Raw genomic sequence first — 17,291 nt, forward strand, 5'->3', positions numbered from 1 at the left:
TTAAGACAAAGCAACGATTGCAGGCTGAGCATATTGGTTTGATGGTTATTTTATTCCTGTGTAAAGCCATGCCAAATTGGAAAGTCAGGGTTGCAGAAGAAAAGCATCCGAGCTGCAGATGTGTGCCTGGGATTTGAATCCTGTTTCCACTGAGGTGCACTTTATGTAAGCTCTGGAGCTGCTGATGCTCACTAGTCCCAAATTCACATTCAAAAGAAGACTCAGCCAGTGCCACCACCATGCAGGAGAAGCCCCCCTAGCCTTGTCCCTGCATGGTGAGTACCCCCCATCCTACCTTCATCCTCAAGCTTATCCGGCGATGCCACAGCCCTCTCTCATTCCTTACAGCCGGCAATGGGAGCTGCAGTGGGGGCTTGGTACCCAACTTGAAGTGCTCATCACTGCAACAGGTTATCATGCAACAGCCTAAGAGCTCCTTAACTGCAATCTACCCTCTTAGATCCAGCTTACTCCTTGCCTGATAACAAATGGAAGTGCTCAAACTTTTCTTCTTAACATTTCAACCAAAACAATGGGCTTTTTTGGCTTCCATTATGTGTATTTCGGACTGTGTTTGAGCTCCTGCTCAGGCATCCATAAGGTTTGTTACACCCCTTTTAGCTACTTGGGACACCAGTCCTGAGCCTGGATGTTTCTTGCTTTGGAAGTGCTGATCCTCAGCTGCGGAACCTTCCCAGTGCTCTGCTGATCTCAGGGCTACCTTGTCTGGTGCAAGCCTTCATTCTTTTTATTTGGTTTCTGATTCTCTCCTCTTTAGAGAATGGTTTTTCTCCTTGAACACAGGCTTAGATGTTTGGGAGACTCTGTCTTCCCCCTACAAGTCAAATCTCAGTCCTAGGAGAACTGTCTGTGTGGGTTTCTTTCGCCTTTTCATTTCCATAGCCCTGGTGAACAGCTGTAAAAACCCAGCTGTGATGGCTTGAGGTGTTTGAAGGAAACTGGGAACATCCCATGGGAGAGATGAAGGAGATGGGTTGGGTGGTGGGAAGAGGCGCTGCAGCAGTGCAGAGTGGGGATGTTAAAGGAGAACAAGGAAAGACAGGCTGAGAGAGCTGGGCTGGGGCAGCCCGGAGAAGAGAAGGCTCCTGAAGGGGAGACCTGAGAGCAGCTCCAGTGCCTAAAGGGGCTGCAGGAAACCTGGAGAGGGGCTTGGGACAAGGGCCTGTAGGGCCAGGCCAAGGGGAATGGCTTGAACCTGCCCGAGGGGAGACTGAGCTGAGCTCTTAGGCAGAAGCTCTTCCCTGTGAGGGTGCTGAGGCGCTGGCACAGGGTGCCCAGAGAAGCTGTGGCTGCCCCATCCCTGGCAGTGCTCAAGGCCAGGTTGGACACAGGGGCTTGGAGCAAGCTGCTCCAGTGGAAGGGGTCCCTGCCCGGGGCAGGGGCTGGAGCTGGAGGAGCCTTAAGCTCCCTCCCGAGGCTCTGCGACGCCACGGAGGCAGCGGCGCGGCCGAGCCCTCCCCGCGCGGTGAGCGCAGCCGGGAAGCGCCGCCGCCGCCGTGCCCCGCTCCCTGCCCCCCTTCCCTCAAGCAGCGCTTCCGCCAGCGGCCCCCAGAGGGCGCCCCCGCTCCCCGGTGGGGCTGCGGTGGCCCCGGAGAGGGCGGCCCAACCCGGCCCGGCTCCCCGCTCCCGGCCCGGTCCCCCCTGTTCTCCCCTGTCACCGACCCCTCTTCACTGCCCGGTTCCCCCCAGTGCCCGGTTCCCCTTCATTGCCAGGTTCCCCCCTCACTGCCCGGCTCCCCTTATTCCCCGGGCCCCCCTCACGGCCCGGGTACCCTTCGGTACTCGGCTCCCCCCTCACTGCCCAGTCCCACCCGCGGTGCCCGGTTCCCCCCTCAGCACCCGGTGCCCGGTTCCCCCTCACGGTCCCCCCCTTAGCGCCCTGTTCCCCTCTCAGCCCCCGGCCGCACCCCAGTGCCTGGCCCGCCCCCCCCCCCCTCAGTGCTCCGGCTTCACTGCCCGGCCCCCCCTCGCTGCTCCCCCGTCACGGCCCGGCCCCGCCTGGCCCCCGCCCCACGGCCGCCGGCTCTGAACGTCCCGGCTCTGTGGCTGCGGCCGGCAGCGCCCGGAGCCCGTGAGGCAGACGCCGCAGCTCTCGCTTCCCTTCGCTCCTCGGGCCGGCAGCAGAGCCGCCCGCTGCGCTCTGCCCGAGCACCGGCGCTTTTACCCTCCACATCCCCTCATCTTTATTATTCTGCCAGGCTTTGTACTTGGCGCCGCGTTGGACATGGAGCCGCCGCTGCTCCTGTGACGGCTTTTTGGGCAGGAATCTCCTGTGTGTCTTGTTGGTTGTGTTTTTTTTTTCCTTCCAGCGGTGGGAGGACCCTTCCCCTTCTCCTTGAGTTACTTCCCTGCGCGCTCGGCAGCCTCGGAGCCTCCTGGTGCTGAACGCAACTTTTCCTCCTCCCTCCGCACCCGCTCCCCCTCCGCTGTCAGCGGGGACCGGCGAGGGAGGCGAGCCCCGGCGAGGAGGAGGAGAAGAGGAGGAGGAGGAGGCAGGAGGGGCTGTGTGTGCATGTGTGTCTGCTGCCGGAGACCGGGACCCGGCGCTGGAGGTGTCCGCTGAAATATGGAGCATAGTCTTGGATGTGTTTGGGTACCAAAGCTGGTTTTTCTCCTCCTGGTGTTCTCGCTGGCGAGCCTGCATCCTCGGGTGGACGGTAAGTCATCGCCGCCGCGTTTCCCTCCGCTCTCCAGGGCGAGGGTGGTTTTTTTCCGCAACCTGCCCGTTCCTCTGGTGCTAACGCACTTTCTCGCCCTCTGCAAGTGCGATTTGGGTTTTTTTCGGGGGGTTTTGTTGTTGTTGCTGCTGCTCGGTTTTTGTTGTGAGCTTTTGCATCACCTCCCACAGATGGGAAGGGGGAATCGGGGTTAGAAGCGCTTTGCGCAGCCTTCGAGAGAAAAGGCAGCGCTGGAAAGAAGGAAATCCACGGAAAATAAATGAGAAATGTGGCAGGAGGTGGCATAATAGGTGTGTAAATGTGTGTGCCGTGGTGGTGATAAGGTTAGTTCCCATCCTATTCTGCACCTGATCCGTCTCGCAACTGAGTATATTTGCCTGTAGCTTTTGGGGTCTGTGTGCTGAAAGCAAGGGAAGGGGCTGCCTTTACTGAGGGAAGGAATAAGAGCAGTGGATGAGTTAGCAAGGCAGAGATCACAGTTACCCGCAAAGCATCTTCCAACTCTATCAGGCTGTGATTCTTTGGGGCTGCACCTCTCTTGCCGCACTTGGCAGGCACATTTTCTAATTAAAAATGGCAAAGCTGGTTGTGTGTGGAACTGGAGTAGGAAAGGAACTGACAGCGATGCTCCGGGGCTACTTGTGCGGGAGATACAGAAGGGTTCGGAGGTGCACAAATCTCTTATTGAGAAAGAAGGGAAAGGGGAATAGGAGAATGAGCCAAGAAGTGTTAGGAACTAAGAAAGTGCAGCTCTGATTTGCAGGAGGCTCTGGGTGTGTGAGTGCATGGTGGAGGGAGATGCGTGAGAGGAAATACCCGTGCTCATTTAATTCTCTCCTAAAGAAACCAAGGAACACTTTGGTAGGAGAAGCCTTGGGAAGGAGGGAGACTGGAAAACGCACATGTCTGTGCACACTGCTCTCGCAGCAGCGACAGAGGAACAATGGGGACCAACTCCCCACACCACGCACACCAGCACTAGAGCAGATTTTTTGTGAAGGGGGAAAGTGCTGGTTGCAAAGTGTTTCCTAAAACATCCTCGGTTAAGCTCAGGTTATCAGCTGTATGCAAACGGCAATTGCCCATGGAGGTGGTGCTTCCTTTACACAGCTGGGGGGGGGGGGGGTGGTGGGGGGGTGGCATCTTTTGATTGTCCTGATGTTGGAGAGTTAGCAAGTAAACTGGAAGATGCTTTTTCAGCAAACCCCAAATGAGGGTTATTTTGAGTGCGCGTGTCCCCAGCATTGTCCTCTGCAGTTACTTGTGTGGAAGGTGGGACCTGGGCAGTGGGAGCAGGGTGATGAATAGGTGTCTCTCTTGCCTTTGCAGCTTAAAGGCTGGGAGATGGGAGGCATGGCAGTGATCCTCCTTCATGAAAGATGATTGACTTGCAGCCTCCTTTGCTGCCAAAGGAGGGATATAGCCAGAGGCTCTGTGTGCAGGTGCCCAGGGAGCTAAGGAGGCCGTGTGCTGTGTCAGGGGCCAGACGCGCTGCAAAACCATTGCTCCGACGGCCTGGTGTGGTTGTTGTTTTGTGGTCCATGGGTGAAACAGACACATATTTTCCAGCTACACGTACTGGTTGTGTGTTTCACACGCCACCTATGATACACAGGTGTTCATCGCACTGGTTTTGAAGGTGGCATCTCTTGTGCTGCGCTTCACAGGCTGCAGGTGGGCAAAGTTTTTCCAGCATCGCAGCCCCAGGGGCTGTTACGAGTTTGTGCTTTCCCGAGCATCCCTGTCACTGTCCTAACTCAGCCAATAGAATTGAGTAAAGCAGATTTTTGGGGCAAGGCTGTGTCCTCTGCTTGCTCATTGTGGTGTTTCCAAAGCAATGCAAGAGGTGCGGGCAGGAGGTGCGGGCAGCACTGTGCTGGCACAGTCCCCGAGCAGCAGGGCATGGGCAGGCAGCAAGCCTTTCTAACAAAGGGCTCCTGGAGATGCTGCACAATGGGGCCAGTGCCTCTCCTGCTCCCTGCCCAAATCCCGGAGCTGCTGTGGGCATGTTGGGGTGTGCTCAAAACTTTGGTACCAAGAGGTAGTGTTACATCTGTGCGCAGGCAGGGACACACTGCTTCTGGCCGGATACAAGTCCTGTTTCTGTTGTTTGGCGTTGTGTGTGAGGGGCAAAGTATTTTGGGAGGGATGAGATAAAAAGTAGAGCACACCGTTGGACTTGTCCTCGTTAAAAACATGTATGTGTGGATGAAAAACAGCAGCATTTGCCATTTTGGAAAGAGACCATGGAAGACATGTTTCTGATCAAGGCAGATGTAAATGATGTTGTGTTTGATTATTATGGTGCTGTATGGGTTGTTCTGTGTATGTCTTAAAGTAACCACAAAATATCTTTTTTTCTTTTATTTTTCCTTTTTTTTTTTTTTTTTTTTTCATTTTAACCTGTAGGTGGTGATTTAACTCAATCTTCAAAGCTTTTTTTTTTTATTTTCTGAATGGTTTCTGTGTTTGGTGTCTTTGACTCCCACTAGCTCCCAGTGAGAAATTCAGTGTTAGTGCAGCACGTCAGAGCCCGGTGATGGCTGGGTACGATGGCAATCACTTCTCTGAGTGGTGCAGTATAAATCACCAGTGACCTGTCACAGCATCCATTTCCCATGCGCTGCAGTTGTCCTCTGTGTTATGAGGCCCATGAGCCACCACACATGTTAACAGGAGTGGGAGAACCGCCATGTGTTCATGAGAGTATTTTTAAAAATGGAAATGAGCTCAGTCGAGGATGAGCCATTTACATTTAAGTAGTCGTCGTCTTTGTATAGTTTGATGAATGTTTTTATATTCAGCTGTTGTTGTTTTATGTCTTTTTGTCCTCACTCCCCCCTTCTCCACGTCCATATGGATACAGGACCAGTGCTGACTTTAAATACGCAGTCAGGAATGTTTGTTTACAATGAGATTATGCCAAGTGCAATCATCTCCAGATTTCACACTTGGTTCATTTATCCTTCACTGCTACTCCCTTGTCCTTCCTAATACAAAACTCAGCGTGAAAGATCTGTTCCAGAGCACTAGATGTGGCAGCACCATCAAGATATTCTCCCTGCATTTCTGTGTCTGAACCCTTTTTTGGTTGCCGGTTTTACTCTGGGACAGCAAGGTCTCTGGGGCAGGACTGTGAGGGCTTTGCTGTGCAGATTCACAGCAGGATTGTGATATGCTGTGAGGGCTTCCAGGATCAAAATGATTAATAAATAGAAGAAAGCCTGTGAGTCTTCTTCAGGGTGCAGCTTGCAGTCCAGGTGAGTTCTTCACATCATCTGGGTGAGCTTAAGTACAGAGCTAGTGCACTGACCTTGCTCTTCGCATTTCCCTAGAACAGCCTGGGTGGAGTAATGGAGGAACAAGTGCTGTCTTTTCCCAACCCACCCAAGCTTTCCCTGCACTGCCAAGGAAGCGGAGAACCTTGCTTTGCATCCCCATCCTGTCTCACGTTTAGACTGGTGAAGGACTGGTGCTGGATGTGGGCTGGTATTTCCCAGTAGCCTGCTGTTTAGCACCATCCTGCAATAACCTATGATCTGCCTCAGCTTGCTCTCTGAAGCATGCGCTGCGTATGATGGCTAGGTTGGCTTCTCTAACAGGAGACAGCTGTCAATCCAGTGAGATGACAGCTAAAATAACTCTTCCAGTTTCAGTCAGAGTCATTCACCAGATGATCAGCACATGGATTTTCCACCAAGTGTCCTTTAGAGGGCCCATACCGATTTTTCAAATGTTTTTTTTTATGAGATGAAGTAATGCCACAAAATCATGTGCTTCCTATGAGCCTGCTTGCCTGGCATACCCAGCCGCAAGGATGAAACTGCAGTGAGCTTGCACCTCCATTCTTGATGGGAAGGGTTATTGCAGAGACTTTAGCAAATGTGCTAATGTAAGTAAGCTGTGAAAGAAGTTTGCCCTTTCTGGGTATTTAAATATCCTACCACTAAAGCTCACTGGTTCTCCTCCATGCCAGCCTAAGACAAGGCTTGACTGTGCCACTCTGCGGGTGTAGGGACACTCAGATCCAAAGGATACAGCAGGATCCAACAGGTATGTTCCTGTTTCATGTTTGCTGTTATAAATCCCTCGACGGATGTGATCTACATGAATTAGTTGCTTCGTGTATTGAATGAGGTGGTTGCGAATGAAGCTAACACTCAAAGAGGGAACACATTTCCACATGCCTAATTTTCCCTGCTGATGAAACACAGCTCTGTAACAGTGTGAGTCAATGCAGCCAGTCTCTTTGTTGTAATACAAATAGATGGAAATTTCTTAAAGTGTTGGCCTTGCCTGAATAAAAAGTATACTGACAAATTCCACCGAGGCTTTCATGACTAATTAACTAAAGGAAAAAAAAAAAATAATTCACTTGCTCTGTTAAAATTATCTTTTTGGTAAGACATTGACCTAAATTCTTCTTTCCATTGGAACCCAAACTAAACACACTGGCCCTGTCTCCATTTCCTTTGCACCCCTGTCACTGTGCCCTTGGCTGGATGGAGATGCTCCTGCCCTGAAGTGAAAGTATCAGCAGCACCCAAGTCCTCTGGAAGCCATCCACCAGCTACCAGCTGCTCTTGGCTCTTTCCCAAGTCCATTACCACCCTTACTTTGAATTTGCTCAAGTGAATTTCTTCCTCCATGCTGGCCTGAGTGTTCATCTGCCAAAAAAATAGGTACCGCAGTGTTCTTTATCTGAACTGTGCGATTGTGCCGCAGGCAGGGCTGAGCTTAGGTGGTTTGCAGGAACTGGCTTCACTACCAGCGTTAATGCCATTTTCTGCCCAGCTCCCTGGTGCATGTTCCTGGTGCTCACTTTACAGAATTCCTTCTAATGTTTGCGGTGGTGATGGCTTAAAAATTGTTACTAGTTCAGATCCTTGGGAAAGTAAATATACTTCATATGTCCATTACCTTTCTCTTCCCCATTTCCTTCCATAAACTTCCCAGCCTGTTTGACCACTTCTGCTGTTGAAAAGTACCCATGCTCTCCTCAGCAAGAGAAAGGATGTTTGATGCTTTGGAATCTTTATTTAATACAGGTACAGAGCCTTGGGAAGTTGATATTTGCTCCATTGAGTCTTCTGACCAGGTTGGATGAGACTTTGAGCAACCTGGTCTAGTGGAAGGTGTCTCGCCTGTGGCAAGGGGCTGGAACTGTATGAGCTTTCAGGTCCCTTCCAACACAAATCATTCCATGATTCTGTGGTTCCGCACATCTGCCTATACAGAAAGCTATCGAACTATGGAAAGCGATGACTGAAAGTGAAGTGCATCTCCTGATTTCTGACAGTAAATTAACTGGTAAAATAGAGTATAGTATTGCTGAAAGATAACACATCAGATAATTGTAAACTTATCAAAATTGTTTCTTTCTATCAACGTTTCTCAATTTCAGCTTTGATGTGAAGGGCTACAGCTAAATTGGGCTAATGACAAATAAGAACATCTTGCTCAAAAGTTAGGAGATGTCTGCACTATAAAGGAAACTGAATTCTCAGAGAGACATGATAAATGCACAGTTAAATGTCTCAATTTCTGTCTCAGTTGATGGCAGTCATTTGTCGATGGTAATGCCAATATGTGCTGTAATTTTATAAATGCTCTGAAGTATTCAAAATACATTCAAAACTACTCTAAGTTGCTGCCCAAAGTTTCAGCACAGTATTGGCTGTCAAACAGAGAAGTTGAAAGAATAGTATCTACTTGGAAATCATACTACTGCCTGAACACTGGGTATCTTCTCACGCTGCAAATCAGAGTTAAAAATGGTGAGACTACTGAAGTTTTGATGGTTTTGTTTTCTTTTAATGGTACTTTATGAGCAAATTTACTGGATTGGTCATGTGCACTCAGTCCATGGTCACACTTTCCTTGGATGGAGGGCTCACAAGGTGCCTCCTCTCTCAGCTTGGAAGCAGCAGGTAAACAACCCTCAGCTTTGTCATTTCCAAAGCTTTGATACTAATTTCCATCCATTTTGGGAAACAACATCCTTACCAGCTGAGCAGTTTGACTCATTGAAATAAATATTCACTGTTGTTCCCTTCTGGGGTCTTACAGCAAGAACAAAAAGCAACAAAAATAGATGAAGTGTAAAATAAAGATGCTGGAAATCACACAGAAAGGCTCTTGTTCTGTGCACAGAGCTTCCTGGGCAGTGCAACAACCCCAGTGCAACCATCAGTGCAGGTGTTCATGAAAACATTTACTTTAGTTGGAGAAGGTGGGTGTGTTGGATGCTTACTGTGACACTGCATTAGGAATCACAGAATCATCCAAATCACGGAGCTGGTGCTTGTGTGACATGGATATGCAATGGAATGAAGGATGTACCATGGGAGGTGAGGCTCCTCGTTGGGGAGTGGATGGAGAGCTTGATAAATAGCAGGGTTATGGCTCTTTTGAGAGGCTCTGTAGATTAGCTGAGCTAAGGTCAGCTCTTCAATCACCAGAAGAGCTCTGCAATGAATGACAGTCTCTTGGTTCATATTTTTATCATTTATATAATAATAGTAGTTTCCCAACCTGGTGTCCGTGTGCTGTACTCCTTGTCAGTCAATGGGGTCTTCAGGTATTATGCTGACAGATACTATATTGTATTTGTCCTGCGCAGGTGAGGAGCTACATTTCTGTATTTCCAAGTTGCTGTTGCTTTGCGCTGTCCTTTTTTTTAACTCAGCATCGTGGCTCCATTCTTGTCTCCAGTTTCTCAAGTTTCTATTTACTCACACTGTGTATCTTCTGCCATCTCCCGAGTTGCACAGTGTCGCATCTGTGCAACAACTGGAAGTACAGTCTGTTATAGTGGAAATAGCAGCAAGGTTACTCTTAGGTGTGGGTAGTTTCTACAGTGAAAGACAGTAGAGAGATTATCAAGGTCTTCAGGGAGACCTTAGAGCAGCCTTTCAAAACTGAAGGGGGCTGATGAGAAACCCGGAGAGGGGCTTTGAACAAGGGCCTGTAGGGACAGGCCAAGGGGAATGGCTTGAACCTGCCCGAGGGGAGACTGAGATGAGCTCTTAGGCAGAAGCTCTTCCCTGTGAGGGTGCTGAGGCGCTGGCACAGGGCGCCCAGAGAAGCTGTGGCTGCCCCATCCCTGGCAGTGCTCAAGGCCAGGTTGGACACAGGGGCTTAGAGCAACCTGCTCCAGTGGAAGGTGTCCCTGCCCATGGAACTGGATGAGCTTTAAGGTCCCTTCCAACCCAAACCAGTCTATGATTCTTTGGTTCCATTATGTCTATGACATACCAGTCTATGATTCTTTGGTTGCATTACAAAGTAGTTCAATACTTGCTTTTGGGTTCACTGGGTAGAGAAAGATTTTAATAGAAAATAGTGGCACAAAGTTTGTATTGTCTGCCTGGCTGGTCACAGATTTGAGTCTCAAGGCAAAGCAATTAAGGACAAGTCCTCTCTTAAGCCCTGTATGAGACACACTTGTGCATGTGCTTGATATTTTATGGCCAGGATGGGAACAGATAATATTTCCACTAAAAGAGGAATCATTTGTTCATTTAATGTATTCTGTGTATGGACAATCCATATAACTTCAGCCATTTCTTGTGCAGTGCTATTATACTAAAGTGATGCTTGACATAGGCATGTGCCTATGGTGTGAACTGCAGCTAAACTGGTGGGCACTTCTGTGTGGCTGTTGAACTCTGAGAGTGGTAATTAGACAAAACATTAGACAGCTCTGGACAAGATCAATTGATATAATTGTGTGAAGTGTTTCTTTCTATAGGCAGGACTCCCCAAAGCATTGCAATTAAAAGCTGAATATTGCTTCCCTAGGAGTGCAGTTGATGTAGAACAAGGAGTGGTCTATCTTGGGGTTGGCATCAGGTACCTGACAGAGGTGCGTTTCATCCTTAGCCCACTGCTAAGGGCTTTTTCAGTGCAGAGTTCATGCATCATCATCCTTCATGTTGTCTCCCTGACACTCTTTTCCTCACTAGCCAAAGACTAAAAAGCATTTTAAAAGCACTCTTCTGAGTTTTTCTCTGTTATTTTTCATTCCTCTTGGAAGTATAATGGGAAGAAGAAAGACATTTTAAAAGGCTCTGATGGGCCTTCATCCATATTCCCCCCTTTTTTTTTCTTCCCTGCCTTCTGAAGCACAGAAGAAGGAGAGCAAAAAAGCCCTTAAAACTTTTCATTTGCTCTTCCATGATGCTGAAGGCACACAATGAACCGTGGTTGTGGTGGGACCTGAAAGTACCAACCTGTTTTCTGCTGAAGCAGCAGTGTGTTTTCTCCCTGCGATTGAGGCTTCGATTGACATTGTCGTGGTGACAGGCACTCATGTCCAGTGCCAGGGAAGGACCTCTGCAAGTTCTCTGTAGGACTTTAATTAGTAATTGCAGTTTTGTGTCAGTCACAATTTGTGCTCAACTACCTCCAGAATCACAGAATCCTGGACTGGTTTGGGTTGGAAGGGACCTTAAAGCTCACCCAGTTCTAACCCACTGCCACTGGTCTCATCTCAGTCTTCCTTCTGGCAAGTTAAAGCTATTCCCCCTTGTCCTGTCCCTACAGTCCCTTGTCCAAAGCCCCTCTCCAGCTTCATATGGTTGCAGTTATATGGAGTTTTCCCCAAATTCATCAAATTAGTCAACATTCATTCCCATTTTCCAAATGTCATAGTGATTGTCCTTCTCTTACCCAATGTGAAAATCCTTTTTCCTAGTTTGTTCTTCATGTATTGTATTGTAAATGCTGCTGAACATGCTGTTGGAGTGACTGGTAATCCTGATGTCTTATACGTTGTATACAAATGTGGCAAAAAGGCCCATGATCCCCCATTCTGCTTTGGAAGGAAGCTTCCTACAATTTTTTTTACTTAGAAGGTTGAAGATTTTTAGATGAATTATTGAAGAGGAGTCTGCCATACGTATGAAAGTAGTTAACAGTCTTAGATTTAGACTTTGCCATTAGAAAGGACATTTGGATTTTTATGTATTTATGTATGGGGCCTCCAGACCTGCTTATTTTCCCTGTGCAGGATGAATACTGTTTCCTCCTGCGTGAGAAACAGTGTGAAGCAATTAAAAAAATTAAATGAATCTGACAGCTCTTGTTTTACTGTTCATGATTAAGAGGATGCAAAATGAGATGGTTTTATACTGCTGAATGGTGTCAGAGCAGCTTTTTTTCAGTGTCCACAGAAATTCTGTGTGTCTGTGACAGAGATGCCAATAGGCACTGATAGGTCCCATAGTCAAAGTGTCAATAGGACATTCAGTCAACAAGCAGTGTAAGGATGCTCAGAAAAAGGCACCAATGCACAAGATTTTAAACTGCTGAAGGACTGAGGGTGTTGTAAGTTTAGTGCATTTGCAAAAAAGCATATGGTTTTGTGTTTTTACATATGCGATGTTAATTGGTTTTGACATTAAAAGTAAGGGGGTACTCTGGAAATTAAAACAACTATGTGCTTTGAAATAGCAGGTGTGTGTTGTAAGAAATATATTGAGGTCTGGCCGGGGCTGTTACACATGTCCCTCTCACGCAAACATTATTCATTTTTTTGTTTTTATTAAGGCGAAATAAAGGTCATCTGGGTGAAAGATTCAGGAGAAAACTGGGTAAACAGCTGTATTTCCGTTCTGCCCGCAGAAGCCCACAATAATGAGCATAAATCAGCTTTATGTTTTTTTAATCCATCAAATGTTAATGATTTAAACAATTACAAAAAGAGAGAGAAAGTTTGTTTCAGTACATAAGGCCAGGTTCTCAACCTGAATAAATCTTCACTGACTTCCACAGAGACATTTTCACATCAACTAAGTCCTCCTAACAGAGTTTCTGGTTGATCATTTGCATTCCTTGTGAGCTCGCATAGGTGCTGATTCTTTGCAACCAACCAGTTTTCCTCTAGCAGGTGTATTGATATTAAAAGGGTTGTTAACATCTCTCCAGAGGGGGATATTCTGTTACCAGTAACTCTATCAAGCTCTTCCATCTGTGTAGGGAATTTGTCAGAAGCTGGTGTTACGTTATTAAAAGTATTAGTTATCTCTTGATTTGTGTCTAATTGAATTACATCATCAATAGAACTCCATTACAATAAATGGGAAATGATATCACCACAAGGACAGCAGCCTCTTGAGATTGGGAGTAATGCTTTATGCTCAACCATCCAGGCACAACTGGGACAGTATCATGACTCTCTTAATAAGCAAATTTTCCCATCCTGACCGAGGGGAGGTTTCGTACTTAGACGGGTGCTCTGGCTTGGAACCACCTAAATCCCTCAGCACTGTCACTTCGTTGCAGATCGTTTTTTTGGGAATCAAGTGTGAATCATAGAATCATAGAACAGTTAAGGTTGGAAAAGACCTTAAGATCCTCTAGCTCCAGCCCCACTGCCATGGGAAGGGACACCTCACACTAAACCATGAAATAGTTTTGATCTCAAACATGCAAATAAATAATACTCTCGCTTTTTATTTCCTCCTTCCACTGATTCTTCTTATATAAGCTTAATCTGCCTTTATTGCAAATTCTTGGTGAAGTGAAGCCATTGATGAAGAAACAATGATGATGAATACTCCATCCCCGTCAGTGTTCAAGGCCAGGCTGGACAGGGCCTTGGGTGACATGATGTAGTGTGAGGTGTCCCTGCCCCTGTAAGATCTTAAGGTTCTTTCCAACCCAAACCGTTCTGTGATTCTATGATTAATCTCAGGGGGCATCCCTGTGTGTGCCATGCCCAGGCTCACATTGCTCCTGCTTTTCATAGTTTTCCATAGGAACATCTCCCAGCGATGACAATTGCATCTATCAATAACTACAAAACTTAGCTAGCTTTCCAGAAGATGCCCTAATGCATGAGATGTGGGAGAACAAGCTCAAATCCAGAGGGAAACCAGAGCAGAGTCCAAAGTGGGTGTATCAGTTTTTTTCTAGGTTGGAGATACTGGCCATAGAAGTGAAGCATTACTCCTTGGGGAAGTGGAAAGAAAGGCGTAGATTCTTGGTTGGTTGTTTAATTTGCTGCCCACCAGCGATGGCCACCAACTACTGCTGGTGGCAATGAGACCTCTGGCTGCAGCTGAAGTGCAGAAGAAAGATATCACAGTGACAATACAGGACAAACAAGATTATTCATCACACACAAGACTCTGAGAGCTATAATGTCAGGAGTATGTTATAGCAGATCCTTGGGCTATATTATACCATTAATTTTTTTAAAAGCAATACTCTTGACAGGTTTTAATGGGAAATTCCACTTACAAATCAATGGTGTGATTCAGTCCTGTATTTATTAACACATTCCTCAGATTGCAGATGAGTGAAACTACCTGAGTACAATTCAAATGGCCCTTAAATGTGGAGTGTGATAGTATTTGAGTGTCCGATAATTTATATTGCCAGACTCTGTCTTGGTAAATGAGATCTGTCTCTGTGCATTAATATTCCAAATACCTGATAGCAATAACTATTTCATTAGTTCTGATTGTACTTGACATCTACATCGCCAGGAGTTTCCCTGCATCACCCTTTGCTCGGCTCTATACTTTGCCACTAAATGCTCTGTTCCCATATGGTAGGTAAATGGGTTGTGTCAGAAATAAGTAAACCTTTATACAAGGTCAGTTTGGGTCATTGCATGACTAAAAAACATCAAAATGGCAGCCAGACACTTCTGGAGCTGGGGTTAACTTTCCTGGTTTTCTCAGTCTGATAAATGGATGCTGATGCAGGTTTCCATCCCAAGAGCTTCTCCTTGACAGAGCTGTAGAGCTAAAGGTCCGAGGGTCCTTCCCATGAGGAAACCTGATGATGAGGCCAGTCCACTCAGGTATAATTCTTTCTGTAATTTTCTACTAGGTTTTCAATCATCCCAGCTCTAAAATCTCATTTTACCAAATTGCTCCATGATGCTGCCACAGCCTTATAAGTGTCCCGTTGCCACTTCTCCCTGAAATTAAATGAGGATAGGGAGGTGCTAATCACAGTTAAGGCTAAACAACTGCAAACGCCTACGAAGGATGGTAAAATGCTCTGAGATTCCTGTAGTAAAAGGGTACGACACAACTGTAAAGTATGACTGTCATAAAACGCTGATCTTCCTAGCTCTAGTAAGCTCCAAATGAGGCTAGAGTTAGACTGACAATAAATTACATTTTAAAAGGTAATTCAGTGAATGTATGATGAAAATTTGTCCTCTTAGTATGTGATCTGTCAGCAACTTATCTGAATTTGTTTCTCATTTTTTGTAGAGCATTTCTTGATAGCATATACATTATTCTTTAATATAAAGAAGCAAGCAGCTAACTATTTCCAAAATTCATCTCAATTTGGCTCCTGGGAGGAAGATGGTCTTTTAAAATTATAACCTGTAAACATATTCCCAAAAATCTTTTGCAGTTGCCTCCCAAAACTCTGACTGAAAAAAAAACCCCAAACATATTCCTTCTGTGTGGTCATTAGTCTGAAAATCGGAAGTGTTGTTAAGCGCTGAAGGCCTTCCCTTAGCCCTCTGTTACTGTAAAAGACATTCATGTAATTGGATTGCTCAGCCTGGAGAAGACTCTGGGGAGACATTTAGAGCAGCTCACAGTGCCTAAAGAGGCTCCAGGAAACCTGGAGAGGGGCTTTGGACAAGGGCCTGTAGGGACAGGCCAAAGGGAATGGCTTTAACCTGCCCGAGCGGAGACTGAGATGAGCTCTTAGGCAAAAGCTCTTCTCTGTGAGGGTGCTGAGGCGCTGGCACAGGGTGCCCAGAGAAGCTGTGGCTGCCCCATCCCTGGCAGTGCTCAAGGCCAGGTTGGACACAGGGGCTTGGAGCAAGCTGCTCCAGTGGAAGGGGTCCCTGCCCGTGGCAGGGGTTGGAACTGAGTGAGCTTTAAGGTCCCTTCTAACCCAGACCAGTCTGGGATTCCTGGTATTCACAGCCCTAAAAGGCTGCAGAGGAGATGAAAAATACCCCTCTGCGTTCCTTTGAGCTACAGCAGGTGAATTCTCAGAATTGTTCATAGTAATTTTTCTGCTTATTAATGGCCTTCCTGGGCAGATGAATTGTAACCTTGCACGAAATGGAAACGTGAAGTCAACAGGCAAATGACAGAACTGAAGGTGTGTATTGCTTCTTAGTTTATACTTAAGCAATAACTGTAATGTTTGCAGCCCAGGACTTAATTGTCGACTGTCAGGACCAGAAGGGCTACGGCTAACAAACACCTCCCCGTCCTCTGCTTCTGCCAGCATACCCCCAGCTGAAACAGCGTATAGATGCAGGATACAAAGCGAATTTTCCCCTAATGATTAGATTGCCAGGGGCTGTTTTTCCATCTTTTGTGTAGAGTGAGGTCTGCTGGGCTTCTATTATCTCCTGTCACACTCAGGGACATGAGTATCACCATGTTTCATCTAAGAGTTACAGATTCTGGTCTCTATAAACTCTTAAGAAGGGTGCCTGCATGTATTCTGAGGGTTCATGGCATGCAGTGAAGCTCTGTGGACCTTTCTGCAGCAGGTTTCCATTGCGTAGCGATTCTGTGGATTGAGCTTGATGACCCTGGTTGTCTCGTCCCATCCAAAGCCCTGTGTAGGATCATTCCTTCTACACATCTGGTCAAATTGGAGCCCTCCCTGTTGGAACTTCCCTGCTGTGAGTGAGACCCGGTGGGAAAATATCTGCTTTAACTTCACATTTCTGGAAGCTTGTCATTTAAGGCATGGTAACATATTAATCTGTGGAGAAAAACAGTCACCTCCAGCTGGTGTATTGTCTGACCTGCCTTGATGTCTATCCTGAGATGATGTTAACCTTCACAAGGTACCTACTTCATTGTATTCTTTATTTTATTCTTTATTCTACTTTATTTCTACGGCTGTGTAGTATTAAGGAAACCTGAACATCAGTATTATGAAAGACACCCTTTTTTTCAGACTTGTACAAATGATTTCTAATGCAAGTTTGGTATTGAATTAATGAAGTGACCTTTGTGGCATTTACCTGAAGCACAGGGCATGAGCAGAGAGTGTGGAGTTGCTATAATTAGGGGCACTGCAGACCGGGAGGCTCTCCTATCAAAGCTTGCCTTGGAGCATTGGATGCCTCAAGCAAGAATCGCTAAGCAGAGGCAGAGGCAAGGAAATGATTGTTATCAGAGGGTTAGGGCAGATCCCCTTGAAACTTTGTTGTCTACTAGATTATGGTAAAACAAAAGGAGCTGGAAGTCGACAAACTCTCCTGTACATTAGAGAAGTGCAAAAGGCAGTTTCGTCTGTGCTGCTGTTTCCAAGCTCTTCCTGCAGCACTGCTGAGATTGACCTGTTTGACACCCTCCATGTTTTAGGCAGTGACTGAGTCAGGGAATTGTCTTCTTTTTTTCTTTATTTTTTTTTAAGTAAAGATTTTTTTTAATGTCCCATACTAACAGACTATACCTTTATTTTGTTATTTTTGCAACAAATTGAGTGTAAAATAAACAGAAATATGCTTTCTGCCAAATGGACTAGGATGTATCCCTTTTTGCAGTCTGATGGCTTCTGTGGGTGCTGTGCACATGTTGACAAGGTATGAAAGCCTGTCTTGTGAATAAAGGCATTTTAAACTACATATGGCAAGTT

At 46.6% G+C, this 17,291-nt stretch overlaps 1 protein-coding gene across 1 annotated transcript in view; it reads left to right on the plus strand.

Annotated features, from left to right (window-relative positions):
- Positions 1–2,587: 2,587 nt before the first annotated feature.
- DCC (DCC netrin 1 receptor) overlaps positions 2,588–17,291 on the plus strand; it is a 615,473-nt gene continuing 600,769 nt past the window's right edge. Inside the window, exon 1 of the mRNA XM_065661552.1 lies at positions 2,588–2,678. Coding sequence (XP_065517624.1) covers positions 2,588–2,678 — 91 coding nt within the window. The remainder of the gene's footprint in view (positions 2,679–17,291) is intronic.

The sequence above is a fragment of the Lathamus discolor genome, chromosome Z, assembly GCF_037157495.1.
Source record: "Lathamus discolor isolate bLatDis1 chromosome Z, bLatDis1.hap1, whole genome shotgun sequence".
Lineage (NCBI taxonomy): Eukaryota > Metazoa > Chordata > Aves > Psittaciformes > Psittacidae > Lathamus > Lathamus discolor.